The 12,676-nt window shown below is 44.2% G+C and overlaps 2 protein-coding genes and 1 pseudogene across 6 annotated transcripts in view; 1 reads left to right on the top strand and 2 right to left on the bottom strand.

The window, feature by feature from the left end:
- LOC130361883 (uncharacterized) overlaps positions 1 to 9,286 on the top strand; it is a 33,158-nt gene extending 23,872 nt beyond the window's left edge. For 4 of the 5 annotated variants that reach the window (XM_056565529.1, XM_056565519.1, XM_056565536.1 and 1 more), the window contains exons 3-4: positions 7,602 to 7,971; positions 8,679 to 9,286. In XM_056565529.1, the coding sequence (XP_056421504.1) occupies positions 7,602 to 7,971; positions 8,679 to 9,280 (972 nt within the window). In that variant the 3' untranslated portion in view covers positions 9,281 to 9,286. Of the gene's footprint in view, positions 1 to 5,088; positions 5,187 to 7,601; positions 7,972 to 8,678 lie in introns of all 5 variants that reach the window. The other variant, XM_056565551.1, reaches the window with a different exon arrangement.
- UGT8 (UDP glycosyltransferase 8) overlaps positions 1 to 12,676 on the bottom strand; it is a 110,960-nt gene that overhangs the window by 56,172 nt on the left and 42,112 nt on the right. The window lies entirely within an intron of this gene.
- On the bottom strand, positions 6,654 to 6,813 carry LOC130343431 (U2 spliceosomal RNA; annotated as a pseudogene).

Here is a 12,676-nt window from a genome sequence, read left to right as displayed (position 1 = left end):
AAAATTGACCACCTAAAAGCCAACAATTTGTTGGACCCAAATCATTTAGCTTTTCTTAGGTCAGATCATCTCAAACTATGTCACAAAAGTGTTAAAGGTAGTGCCATAGATACCACATACAAGTCATGGTCGTAAATGTTGGCACCCCTGACATTTTTCAAGAAAACAAAGTATTTATCACAGAAAAGGATTGCAGTAACAAATGTTCTGCTATACACATGTTTATTCCCTTTGTGTGTGTATGGGAACTAAACCAAAAAGGGGAGGAAACAAAGCAAACTGGACATGACGTCAAACCAAACTCCAAAAATGCTCTGTGGAAATTGTGGAAAAGTAAGATTGTTTCAAGCATGTGATGCTCCTTTAAACTCACCTGGGGCAAGAAACAGGTGTGTGCAATATAAAAATCACACCTGAAAGCAGATAAAAAGGAGAGAATTTCACTTAGTCTTTGCATTGTGTGTCTGTGTGTGCCCCACTAAGCATGGACAACAGAAAGAGGAGAAAACAACTGTCTGAGGACTTGAGAACCAAAATTGTGGGAAAATATCAACAATCTCAAGGTTACAAGTCTATCTCCAGAGATCTAGATTTGCCTTTATCCACAGTGCGCAACATTATCAAGAAGTTTGCAACCCATGGCACTGTAGTTAATCTCCCTGAGCGTGGACATAAGAGAAAAAATGATGAAAGGTGTCAACGCAGGATAGTCTGGATGGTGGATAAGCAGCCCCAAACAAGTTCCAAAGATATTCAAGCTATCCTGCAGGCTCAGGGAGCATGAGTGTCAGTGGGAACTATCTGTCGACATTTAAATGAAATGAAATGCTATGGCAGGAGACCCAGGAGGACCCCACTGCTGACACAGAGACATAAAAAAGCAAGACTGCATTTTACCAAAATGTACTTGAGTAAGCCAAAATCCTTCTGGGGAAACATCTTGTGGACAGATGAGACCAAGATAGAGCTTTTTGGTAAATCACATCATTCTACTGTTTACCAAAAAGGGAATGAGACCTACAAAGAAAAGAACACAGTACATACAGTGTAATATGGTGGAGGTTCAATGATGTTTTGGGGTTGTTTTGCTCCCTCTGGCACTGGGTGCCTTGAATGTGTGCAAGCCATCATGAAATCTGAGGATTACCAACGGATTTTGGGTTGCGCTGTACAGCCCAGTGTCAGAATGCTGGGTTTGCGTCCGAGATCTTGGGTCTTCCAGCAGGACAATGACCCCAAACATACGTCAAAAAGCACCCAGAAATGGATTGCAACAAAACGCTGGAGAGTTCTGAAGTGGCCAGCAATGAGTCCAGATCTAAATCCCATTGAACACCTGTGGAGAGATCTTAAAATTGCTGTTGGGAAAAGATGCCCTTCCAATAAGAGAGACCTGGAGCAATTTGCAAAAGAAAAGTGGTATTAATGTAATTATGGGTATTTTACTGGTCCCATTAGCCACACTGGGTACATACTATCCAGCACTTAAATCAAAAAGAAAAAAAAATGGGATAATGCCTAAAACTTAGCTTTTAATAATACAGCAAAAATTTCACCAAAAAACATGAGTCCCTTTTGCATTTAAAAATAGTTTTATAAAATGAGCAGTAGTATAATTATCCGTCACCGGACAGCCCCTATGCTCACCATTACTATTTTTTACTTAGAGCATGATATATAAGTAGTACAAATAATAATAATGAAGATCTCTTATGGTACACTGACACCTGAAAATAAAGCTCTGTAAAAATCACACTGATATGTGCACAGGCTTAATATATTTAGATTTGTCAAAGGTTCCTAATGAGAAAACCTGGAGGAAAAAATATATATACGCCTCTTATACAATAAGACAATTCAAATCTGCACAAAATATTTTGTCTAAGTGGTCCCTAATGAGAGAACCTAAATGGAAAAAATACATATATGCATTTCTGATAAAGTGCAAAGTATCCCTGAGGAACCTATTGGATCAAGTGCTTATGAGCCCGTGTGTTTGGTCCGTTATATATATCTTCCAGGGTATTAGTGCAGGATTCAGATGTCCCCTATAAAAAAGAGGAAACATGGAGAAAAATTGCAGAGTTTCCTTCTCAAGTTGAACTCCATTTCCTGTAAAAAAAAAAAAATGTTTATACAGCTGTGCTGTTACTCATGATTAGTGTACCATACTTGTTCTGACGATGAGTAGAACCTGCTTACAGCAGGGACCCGTAACTATCGGCTACTGCTGCTCATGCCGGTCAGAGCTGGCGTCTGACCTCATATCCTCCCTCAGGCGTCCGCGTCATCACGCTCCAGTGCCTCCCACGCCTGACGCAGCGGGGAAACTCTAGGTGGTATTGTGTTAAACACTCCCACTGGTGACATAATTAGACGCCATTGGAAGAGGTACAAGAATATAAGTGTAGAAGTATAGAAGGTGAGTTTAGACTGGCAAGTAGTATTGCGCTTATACTTAGCAGGTTACTGGCTCAAAAGAGAGGACTAATGATATCCCAGTTTGTGAGATATGAAGATATATGCGCTAAGTCTGTGAAGTGTATGCCTCCTAAACAGAGGTCCCTCAGTGGTGTATATAACGAGTCTCATCATTATGATATTTTTCAGACTCTATATCCCACATAATACAGAATATAGTTCCGTTGTTTACCACATGATCATGCTAACCAACAATGTGGATATATTCTGGAGATAGTGTCATTCATATGCTCAGATGAATATTTATGGACAAAATGCATTTATTTTAAAATTCATATGATAAGGGTAAGATGGAAATGGAAATGAGAGGCTATAAATCATGATTTTGTGATTTTGGGAGTGTTTAACGAGATACCACCTAGGGTTTCCCCGCTGACGTCAGATGTGGGAGGCACTGGAGCGTGATGACGCGGACGTCGGAGGGAGGATATGAGGTCAGACACCAGCTCTGACTGGCATGAGCAGCAGTAGCCGATAGTTACGGGTCCCTGCTGTAAGCAGGTTCTGCTCATTGTCGGAACAAGTATGGTAAACTAATCATGAGTAACAGCACAGCTGTATAAACATTTTTATTTTTTTTTACAGGAAATGGAGTTCAACTTGAGAAGGAAACTCTGCAATTGTTCTCCATGTTTCCTCTTTTTTATAGGGGACTGAATCCTGCACTAATACCCTGGAGGATATATACAACGAACCAAACACACAGGCTCATAAGCACTTGATTCAATAGGTTCCTCCGGGATACTTTGCACTTTATCAGAAATGCATATATGTATTTTTTCCATTTAGGTTCTCTCATTAGGGAACACTTGGACAAACTATTTTGTGCAGATTTGAATTGTCTTATTGTATAAGAGGTGTATATATATTTTTCCCTCCAGGTTTTCTCATTAGGAACCTTTGACAAATCTAAATATATTAAGCCTGCGCACATATCAGTTTGATTTTTACAGAGCTTTATTTTCAGGTGTCAGTGTACCATAAGAGATCTTCATTTTTATTATTATTTGTACTACTTATATATAATGCTCTAAGTGAAAAATAGTAGTATTATATACATACGCCATCCTGAGGATGTCGGCACTTATAGGCTGACAGAAACGCGTTGAAGGCGATGGTGATATAGAAATTTACTAATATTACCCAGATCTCATTGTAAATCCTGAGCTGTACTAACGCCACTCAGGTACTTACTTGGTGAGCATAGGGGCTGTCCTGTGACGGATAATTATACTACTGCTCACTTTATAAAACTATTTTTAAATGGTAAAGGGACTCATGTTTTTTTGGTGAAATTTTAGCTGTATCATTAAAAGCTAGGTTTTAGGTACTATCCCAATTTTTTCTTTTTGATTAAACTAAGAGTGGTCCAACATTCCGGCCTAGAGGTGTGAGAAGCTTATTAATGGTTTTAGGAAGTGACTGATTTCAGTTATTTTTTGTCCAAAGGGTGTGCAACCAAATATTAATTTTAGGGTACCAATAATTTTGGCCAGCCCATTTTTGGAGTTTGGTGTGACATTATATCCAATTTGCTTTTTTTTCCTCCCTTTTTTGGCTTAGTTCCAATACACACAAAAGGGAATAAACACATTTATGGCAAAACATGTGTCGCTGCAATCCTTTTCTGTGAGAAATACTTAATTTTCTTGAAAATATTTTAGGGGTGCCAACATTTACAGCCATGACTGTATAATATCTGGTCTTCAGCAAAAGTTTTAAAACAGTTCCACAAGAAGAGCTAATAGAGAAGTTAGTGAAAATTGAAGTGAACTGAAGGAGAACTGTGTTGCATTAAAACTTTTAGCCTATCCAAAGGATAGACGATAAGTTTTAGATTGCCTGATAAATTTTAATGCACCACAGGGCTCCTCTAATCCCTGGACAGTTTAGTAGATTTGCAGTTGGCTGAAGGATAGAGATCAGATGGTTGTTAATGGTGTGTAATCTGAGACTGGTTAAGTATTGTGCCACAAGGGTCCATTCTGGGTTCTACTCTTTTAAATAAGTTTGCAAGCGGCATGATCATGATCAGTGTAACTCCACAAGGTGAGATCGTGCACAGATCCCCCAACCAAGTGAGATTGACAGTAATTTTGTTTTTCTTACGCCAACAGTCATAAGCTTCTCACAAAGCTGCTTGAAGATGGTGTTGTAGCCCATTCTTGCCATTCTTCCCATCACAGTCTTGTCTCTGACATCTTTAGACAGCTCTTTGGTCTTGACCATGGTGGAAAGTTTAAAATCTGATTGATTGATTGATTGATTGCTTCTGTGGACAGGTGTCTTTTATTAAAGTAACAAGCTGAGATTAGTAGCATTCCCTTCAAGAGAGTGCTCCTAATCTCAGCTTGTTACCTGTATAAAATACACCTGAGGGGCAGAAATCTTGCTGATTGATAGGGAATCAAATGTTTATTTGACTAAGTAAAATGCAAATCAATTTATAACTTATTTGAAATTCTTATTCCATACTTCACTGTTCAGAGAAACCTGCCATTAAAATTATAGACTGTTCATTTCCTTATCAGTGGGAAAATTAGCAATAATATGAATGCTACGTAATGATAGACAAATAATCTGATTGTCTAAGACATTAAATTCCAGAAAGCTGGTGAAGCACGAGAAGAGTCTTGAAGACAGGAGTGAAAGTATTGGATAATGGAAGAGATTGATCTAAACTCATTGGCAGAATTTACAGTATGGTAGGGTTCATCATTGGTCAAGTATTGTGTGTCAGAGCAATAAGTTTACATTGTATTCTATGGGCAACCATTGCATTATATATACTGGTGTAGTGACTAGTGAAGAAAAAAGCCTCGATGTAACATTTAAGGGTGCATGCACACTACGTTTCTTAAGATACAGGACTGTATATGGCTGGGGAGAGGGGGCGGAGAGTCGGGGCACGCTGCCATATGCGGTCCCGCATCTAATGTATTTCAATGAGCGACCGGAGTGAAAAGCTGCCTCTGGTTGGCTCTGTTTTGGCCCATATACGGTTTCCAGACCGGACCTACAAACGTAGTCAACAGCGTTTTTAGGTCCAGTTGGGAAACCCTATACAGGGCAAAACGGAGACAACCGGAGGCAGCGTTTCCCTCCGGTTGCTCATTGAAATACATTAGAACGGGACCGCATACGGCAGCGTGCGGTTGCCCCTCTCCCCAGCCGTAAATGGTCCCGTATCTTAAGAAACGTAGTGTGCATGCACCCTAAGATAGATTGGAGAGATTAAGAGCCATTTTGTAAGATTTTCTGTATTTTCCAGAACAAATCAAAGTCACAATAAGAGTTTGGACAGTTACCAAAGTATGAGGCTGATTCTAGAGGTGTTTTTGCAGAGTGAGTTAAATGGGTGTACTGGCAATTATATTTAAGAAGTGAATGACAGATGAGTTAAACATAACCCAAAGACAAGAAATGTGCAACGGTGAGCAACATTTTTATTTTTATTTTTTTATCTTAAGCCAAGGAACGTGCTCTGGATTCACCCAAAGTGCAAGAAAAAGTGCAAACGTGTTACACTAAAAAAAACGTGCACACAGGATGCGGTCTATCGCAAGCCCTTCTCCGATAGGAGAGAGGCCCCCCAACAAACCTTACCCTTCGCCTCCGGACCAAAAGGTACCTGCGAGGTTCCAGATTCGATGTCCCTTTTCGCCGAAGCTACTAGGGGACCACAAATGCTCCCGGCATCCCCCTTGGCATTAGCCAAGGTATCTGCCCGCAGAGCCAATAACGGTAGGTACCCTGCCAAAGCAGGAGTACCCGGGGTGTTTGCAGGGAGGTGCAGAACCTAATGGCCACACACACACACCTCCCCTAGACCGCCAGGAGGGATACCCAGAAGGGCTACCGCATCCTGACAAATCCTGTGAACACACAACACGCAAAAGGTGACACAGTGAGACAAAAAGAAATGAATAAGTGAATGTGTGCAGATATACTGCCCGGACATCCGGCCGGATCTATGAAAATTTCTCTGATCCTTGCCAGAAGGCCGGGAATCAAGAGGTGAGTGCCACAAGGTGAAGAGATTATGGTGCCCGTGCTTCAACTCAGTGAGCCAGTACTCCCAGTGAGTTTCGGCACCTCGGGGTCACCACTCCCCGAGGCACAAAAGTACCTCGGCTCTAGACCCTCTCAGCCTCATGGAGAGACCCGGAGGGAACAGGTCACATCGGGGCAGCCGTCGAGCTGATTCCTCAGAACCAGCCCCGGAAAGCCCTGGTACACCTGCATCCTCCATGCAGCACCCATCCCCACCAGCATGAAAACTGATAAGAACAGATACTACACTTGATCTTAGCCAAAAGGCCAAGAAGCGACTGTGAGCAACATGCTAAAGGAGCTTTAGGTTGCTCTGTATATATATGTATGTATGTATTGTGTATATGTATATATGTATATATATATATATATATATATATATATAATGTATAGATGTATAGATGTATAGATGTATAGATGTATAGATGTATAGATGTATAGATGTATAGATTATACGGGATGAGTATTTAACTCAGGGAGAGTTCACCACTCCTGGTGTGACGGAGCTTTCAAGGGCCACTAAGCACTGCGCATGCATTCTGGGTAGGGGAATATGCAAATCAGCTCATTACATCACCTTTTCAGGCGATGTTCCCTGGTACCAGCTTAGCTCCAGTTACGGAATATAAAAAGCTAATCGGGATTAATGCCAGGCCAGAACTCTCTCTCCAGAAAGAAAGAGTACCCATCTGCAGACAGTTGTTTCGGGGTACTTGCCCCTCGTCAGTACAGAGCAGGGTGATCTGGCTTGGCTGAGATGAGGGGCCTTAGACCAACTAAACGGGATGAGTATTTGCTTAGTGGCCCTTGAAAGCTCCATCACACCAGGAGTGGTGAACTCTCCCTGAGTTAAATACCCATCCCGTTTAGTTGGTCTAAGGCTCCTCATCTCAGCCAAGCCAGATCACCCTGCTCTGTACTGATGAGGGGCAAGTAACCCAAAACAGAGGGAGGTCATGGAGGAACTTAGGGATGCGTACCTTGTATGGCGTAATGACAAATGTCTGTTTAAGTGCATCAGCGATTGGTGGGAATATGTTAAAGTCGAATTCCGTTGTTTTTTTCAGACAAAAGGCAGACAACAGGCGTGTGCGAAGAAGTGGGACTTCAGGAAACTGCAGCGCGAGCTCCAGTGTGGCTGGGACGTCAGGGAGGAGCTGGAGGAGACCAAAAAGAGCTTGAAAAGGCACTTTGAGGAGGAATCCAAGCGAATCGTCTTTCGTTCCAAAGTTGAGAACCTGGAGAAGGGTGAGAAGTGTAACTCTTTCTTTTTCAGGAAGCTCCTTGCTGGCCACACGCCCCTGACTGAGCTACGAGATGAGACCGGACACATGAGGAGTGGCAAGGAGGAAGTGATGGGGGTCATCTCCGACTTCTACAGCAACCTCTACGCCCCCAAGTCATCCGACCCCGAAGCCGCCGAGAGGTTCCTGTCAGGTATCACTAACGTTGTTGATCCCGCAGGTGCGGCGGCTATGGACGATCCCTTGACGGTGGGGGAGCTGCTCTCTGCCGCTAAATCCTTTAATCCCGGCAGGACCCCGGGCAGTGACGGTCTCCCGGCCGAGCTCTATGTAGCGCTGGGTGACCTGATCTGTCCGGACCTGTTGGAGGTGTACGAGGAGATGGTGGTGGGGGCAGAATGCCTCCGTTGTTGAGGGAAGGGATGATCACGATCTTGTATAAGCGGAAGGGGGAGAGATGTGACCTGGAAAACTGGCGTCCCATCTCCCTCCTGAACGGGGACTACAAGATCCTCGCCAAGGTGCTGACCAACAGGCTGAAACCTGTCATGGGGCAAATCGTCCATCCGGACCAGACCTGCTGCATTCCTGGTCGCAGGGTTGCTGACAGCCTTGCCCTTGTGAGAGACACGGTCCATTACATCCAGGACCGCGGGGGCCGTGCCGCCCTGGTTAGCTTAGATCAGGAGAAGGCGTTCGACCGTGTCTCCCACGCATTCATGGACAGGGTTTTGCGCAGGCTAGGTCTGGGGAAGATGTTTTGCTCTTTTGTTAACGTTATGTATTTTGACATTTACAGCACGGTGTTGGTGAATGGCTGGAAGACTGACCCCTTTCCCATCCTTTCAGGGGTTAGACAAGGCTGCCCTCCTTCACCTCTTCTTTTTGTTTGTGTTATAGAGCTCTTCGCTGAGACTATCCGGCAGAATGGAGAGATCAGAGGGATCACCGCACCAGGACCAGATCGCTACGAGGTCAAGTGCTCGCTCTACATGGATGACGTGACCGTCTTCTGCGCTGACCAGCGTTCGGTGACTGCGCTCGTCCAGACCTGCGAGGACTTCGGCAGAGCTTCGGGGGCAAAAGTCAACTGCGGGAAGTCGGAGGCCATGCTCTTTGGGGAATGGCACCTGGCTTCTTCCGCCCCCTTCCCCTTTACAGTTATGACGGACTTCATTCAAATTCTTGGAGTCGGGTTCGGGAAGGAAGGAGCGGCCCTTAAGTCTTGGCAAGACCGACTAGGAAGGATAAATTTGAAGATCGGACTGTGGAGCTCCAGAAAGCTCTTGATGGAAGGCAAGGCACTTGTCCTGCGGAGTGAAGTTTTGCCTGTGCTCCAATACACCACACAGGCCTGGCCTCCCCATACCACCGTTTGCAAGGCCATCACCCGGACAGTGTTTTGCTTCATCTGGGGCAAAATGGACAGAGTCAAGAGGACTGTGATGTACAAGGAGCCTGCAAGGGTGGGAAGGGTATACCCGACATCCCCACTCTGCTGAGGGCCTCCTTTGCATGTGTCACCGTGCAGCGGACTCTTGTTGAAAAGACTGGCTCAGCGGGCAGGTCCATGTCTCGCTTGTTTCTCATGCCCCTCTGAAGACAGCTGGGCTGGGACAAGTGGGACAGCTCCATCCCTTACAACTGGAACACTCCCTGGTTCTATGGGGATGTTGTCCGGTTTGTGAGGGAGCACCAGCTGGAAGGTCTGAAACCCGACCTATGGAAGCCGAAGACAATCCACAAGCTCACCCTAGCTAAGGACTTGACCGAGCTGGTTCCGGGACTCCCCGCAGCCACTGCAGAGACAGTTTTGAATAATGTGGCCTCAAAGCGGCTTACTAATGGACACAAGGACTTGTCGTGGATGGCCATCAAGGGAGGTCTCTCTCTCAGGTCATTCATGCTTGCCCGCAACCTGTGCAAAACCCGGTACTGCCCCCGGTGCCCCTACGTGGAGGAAACATCTGTTTACGTGTTTTGGCAGTGCCCCTTTGCACAGGGTCTGATGGACGCCCTAGAACATGAACTCAGAGACTCTGTACCCAGGAGCTGCCTATCGTACCATTCGGTGCTTTACGGTCTGTTACCTGGGACCCACGATGTGGACGCCATCCAGGAGGCCTGGCGCCTTATGAACTGTTTTAAGGACGCAGTGTGGCTTGCCAGGAACCGCCTCGTGATCAACAGGGAAAACATGTCCGCCCGGGACTGCCGCAGGTTCATCAAGAACCTGCTTAGAGACTATTCCATCTTGGACAGCCCGGCCGTTGATGAGGAAGAAGAGGAGTGAAGACCCCTCTCCTTCTCCCATGTCTCCCTGAAGATACAGCCCAGCAGTTTGGCCCTGTGATCCGCCCCCTCCCCACCCCCACATAGTCACCCACACCCCTACCCCGATCACAGATTGTATTGTTTTGTTGTTCGATCTCTTGTGCCTTTCTATTACAGGATTGAGCTGAGTGTTAGTGTAGCATGGTGTGCGATGTATAGCTTAGGGAACCTTTGCTGTGTATTGTACTGTCATGCTTTGTGTGACTGTAATTTATTGTATGACTTGTAATGACTGAATGGAAAATAAAGCTCTTTCAATCAAAAAAGTAACCCAAAACAGCTGTCTGCAGATGGGTACTCTTTCCTTCTGGAGAGAGAGTTCTGGCTTGGCATTAATCCCAATTAGCTTTTTATATTCCGTAACTGGAGCTAAGCTGATACCAGGGAGCATTGCCTGAAAATGTGATGTAATGAGCTGATTTGCATATTCCCCTACACACACACGTATATATATATATATATATATATATATATATATATATATATATATATATATATATATATGTGTGTGTGTGTGTGTGTGTGTGTGTGTCCTTGCCCTTCACAGTCAAACCCCTGTTTTACTATTGAACAGATAAAATCTTATGGTACATACAATAAAGTTTCAACTTTCATTATAAAACATATTCCTTATGACACCAATTGAGTCACATATGGCCTTAGGCCAGTTTATTTGTATATACTCTCTCCTAGATATATGTAAATTCCTACCTGGGGTATATCACAAATAGTTTTCTGTACAGGATTATAGTTATTAATTTATGTGTGAAAAATGTGTTAAAATTCACACTTAGCAGTAAATTGCTTTGTTAGTAAACCAAAGTATGTTGAAGATTCCATGTCTATGTAATATCAGAGACTAAAGTATATGACTGCTTCAGTATGAGATACACAAATAACATTAGTATCATGCCCTGCTTGTCAAGAATTTTAACAAGTCATTCAGAATCTGATAAGGAATTTCTCTATTGGACATAAAGAAAAATTAATAAATCATACTTAAACAAACATAAATAAATTAGGCCAAATACTTTCATTTACCTAAACGCTTGCATTGTTAAAGGGGTAGGCACTATTGGAAATTAAAATTGCCACCAGAGAATGCAAACAGAGCAGGTGATTAAGAGCAACAGGGAAGCCGTGTGAATACATTGGGGGGAATTATCAAGATTTGTGCAGGTGAAATTTTTTTACCCCTTCATTTGATGGCATTAAAAATGTCTACACGCACTAAATGTACACTGCTCAAAAAAATTAAGGGAACACAATGTAACTCCAAGTCAATCACACTTCTGTGACATCACACTGTCCACTCAGGAAGAAACACTGATTGACAATCAATTTCACGTGCTGTTGTGCAAATGGAACAGACAACAGGTGGAAATTATAGGCAATTAGAAAGACACCTCTAATAAAGGAGTCGTTCTGCAGGTGGTGACCACAGACCAATTCTCAGTTCCTATGCTTCCTGGCTGATGTTTTGGTCACTTTCGAATGCTGGTGGTGCTTTCACTCTAGTGGTAGCATGAGACCGAGTCTACAAACCACACAAGTGAATCAGGTAGTGCAGCTCATCCAGGATGGCACATCAATGTGAGCTGTGGCAAGAAGGTTTGCTGTGTCTGTCAGCGTAGTGTCCAGAGCATGGAAGCGCTACCAGGAGACAGGCCAGTACATCAGGAGACGTGGAGGAGGCTGTAGGAGGGCAACAACCCAGCAGCAGGACTGCTACCTCTGCTTTTGTGCAAGGAGGAGCAGGAGGAGCACTGCCAGAGCCCTGCAAAATGACCTCCAGCAGGCCACAAATGTGCATGTGTCCACTCAAACGGTCAGAAACAGACTCCATGAGGGTGGTATGAGGGCTCAATGTCCACAGGCGGGGGTTGTGCTTACAGCCCAACACCATGCAGGACATTTGGCATTTGCCAGAGAACACCAAGATTGGCAAATTCTCCATTGGCGCCCTGTGCTCTTCACAGATGAAAGCAGGTTCACACTGAGCACATGTGACAGAGCACATCTGGAGCCACGGTGGAGAATTTTCTGCTGCCTGCAACATCCTCCAGTATGAGCGGTTTGGCAGTGGGTCAGTAATGGTATGGGGTGGCATTTCTTTGGGGGGCCGCACAGCCCTCCATGTGCTTGCCAGAGGTAGCCTGACTGCCATTAGGTACCGAGATTAAATCCTCAGACCCCTTGCGGTTGGCCCTGGGTTCCTCCTAATGCAATACAATGCTAGACCTCATGTGGCTGGAGTGTGTCAGGCGTTGTAGGGAAGTTATACAGGCACGTGGAGGCCCCACACACACACACTATTGAGCCTAATTTTGACTTGTTTTGAGGACATTACAACAAAGTTGGATCAGCCTGTAGTGTGGTTTTCCACTTTGATTTTGAGTGTGACTCCATATCCAGACCTCCATGGGTTGATAAATTTGATTTCCATTGATAATTTTTGTGTGATTTTGTTGTCAGCACATTCAACTATGTAAAGATGAAAGTATTTCATACAATTAGTTCATTCATTCAGATGTAGGATGTGTTATCTTAGTGTTCCCTTTATT

Source organism: Hyla sarda, chromosome 1 (genome assembly GCF_029499605.1).
Source record: "Hyla sarda isolate aHylSar1 chromosome 1, aHylSar1.hap1, whole genome shotgun sequence".
Taxonomy (NCBI): domain Eukaryota; kingdom Metazoa; phylum Chordata; class Amphibia; order Anura; family Hylidae; genus Hyla; species Hyla sarda.
The sequence above is the reverse complement of the archived record's forward strand: the minus strand, read 5'-3'. Positions and strand labels throughout refer to the sequence as shown.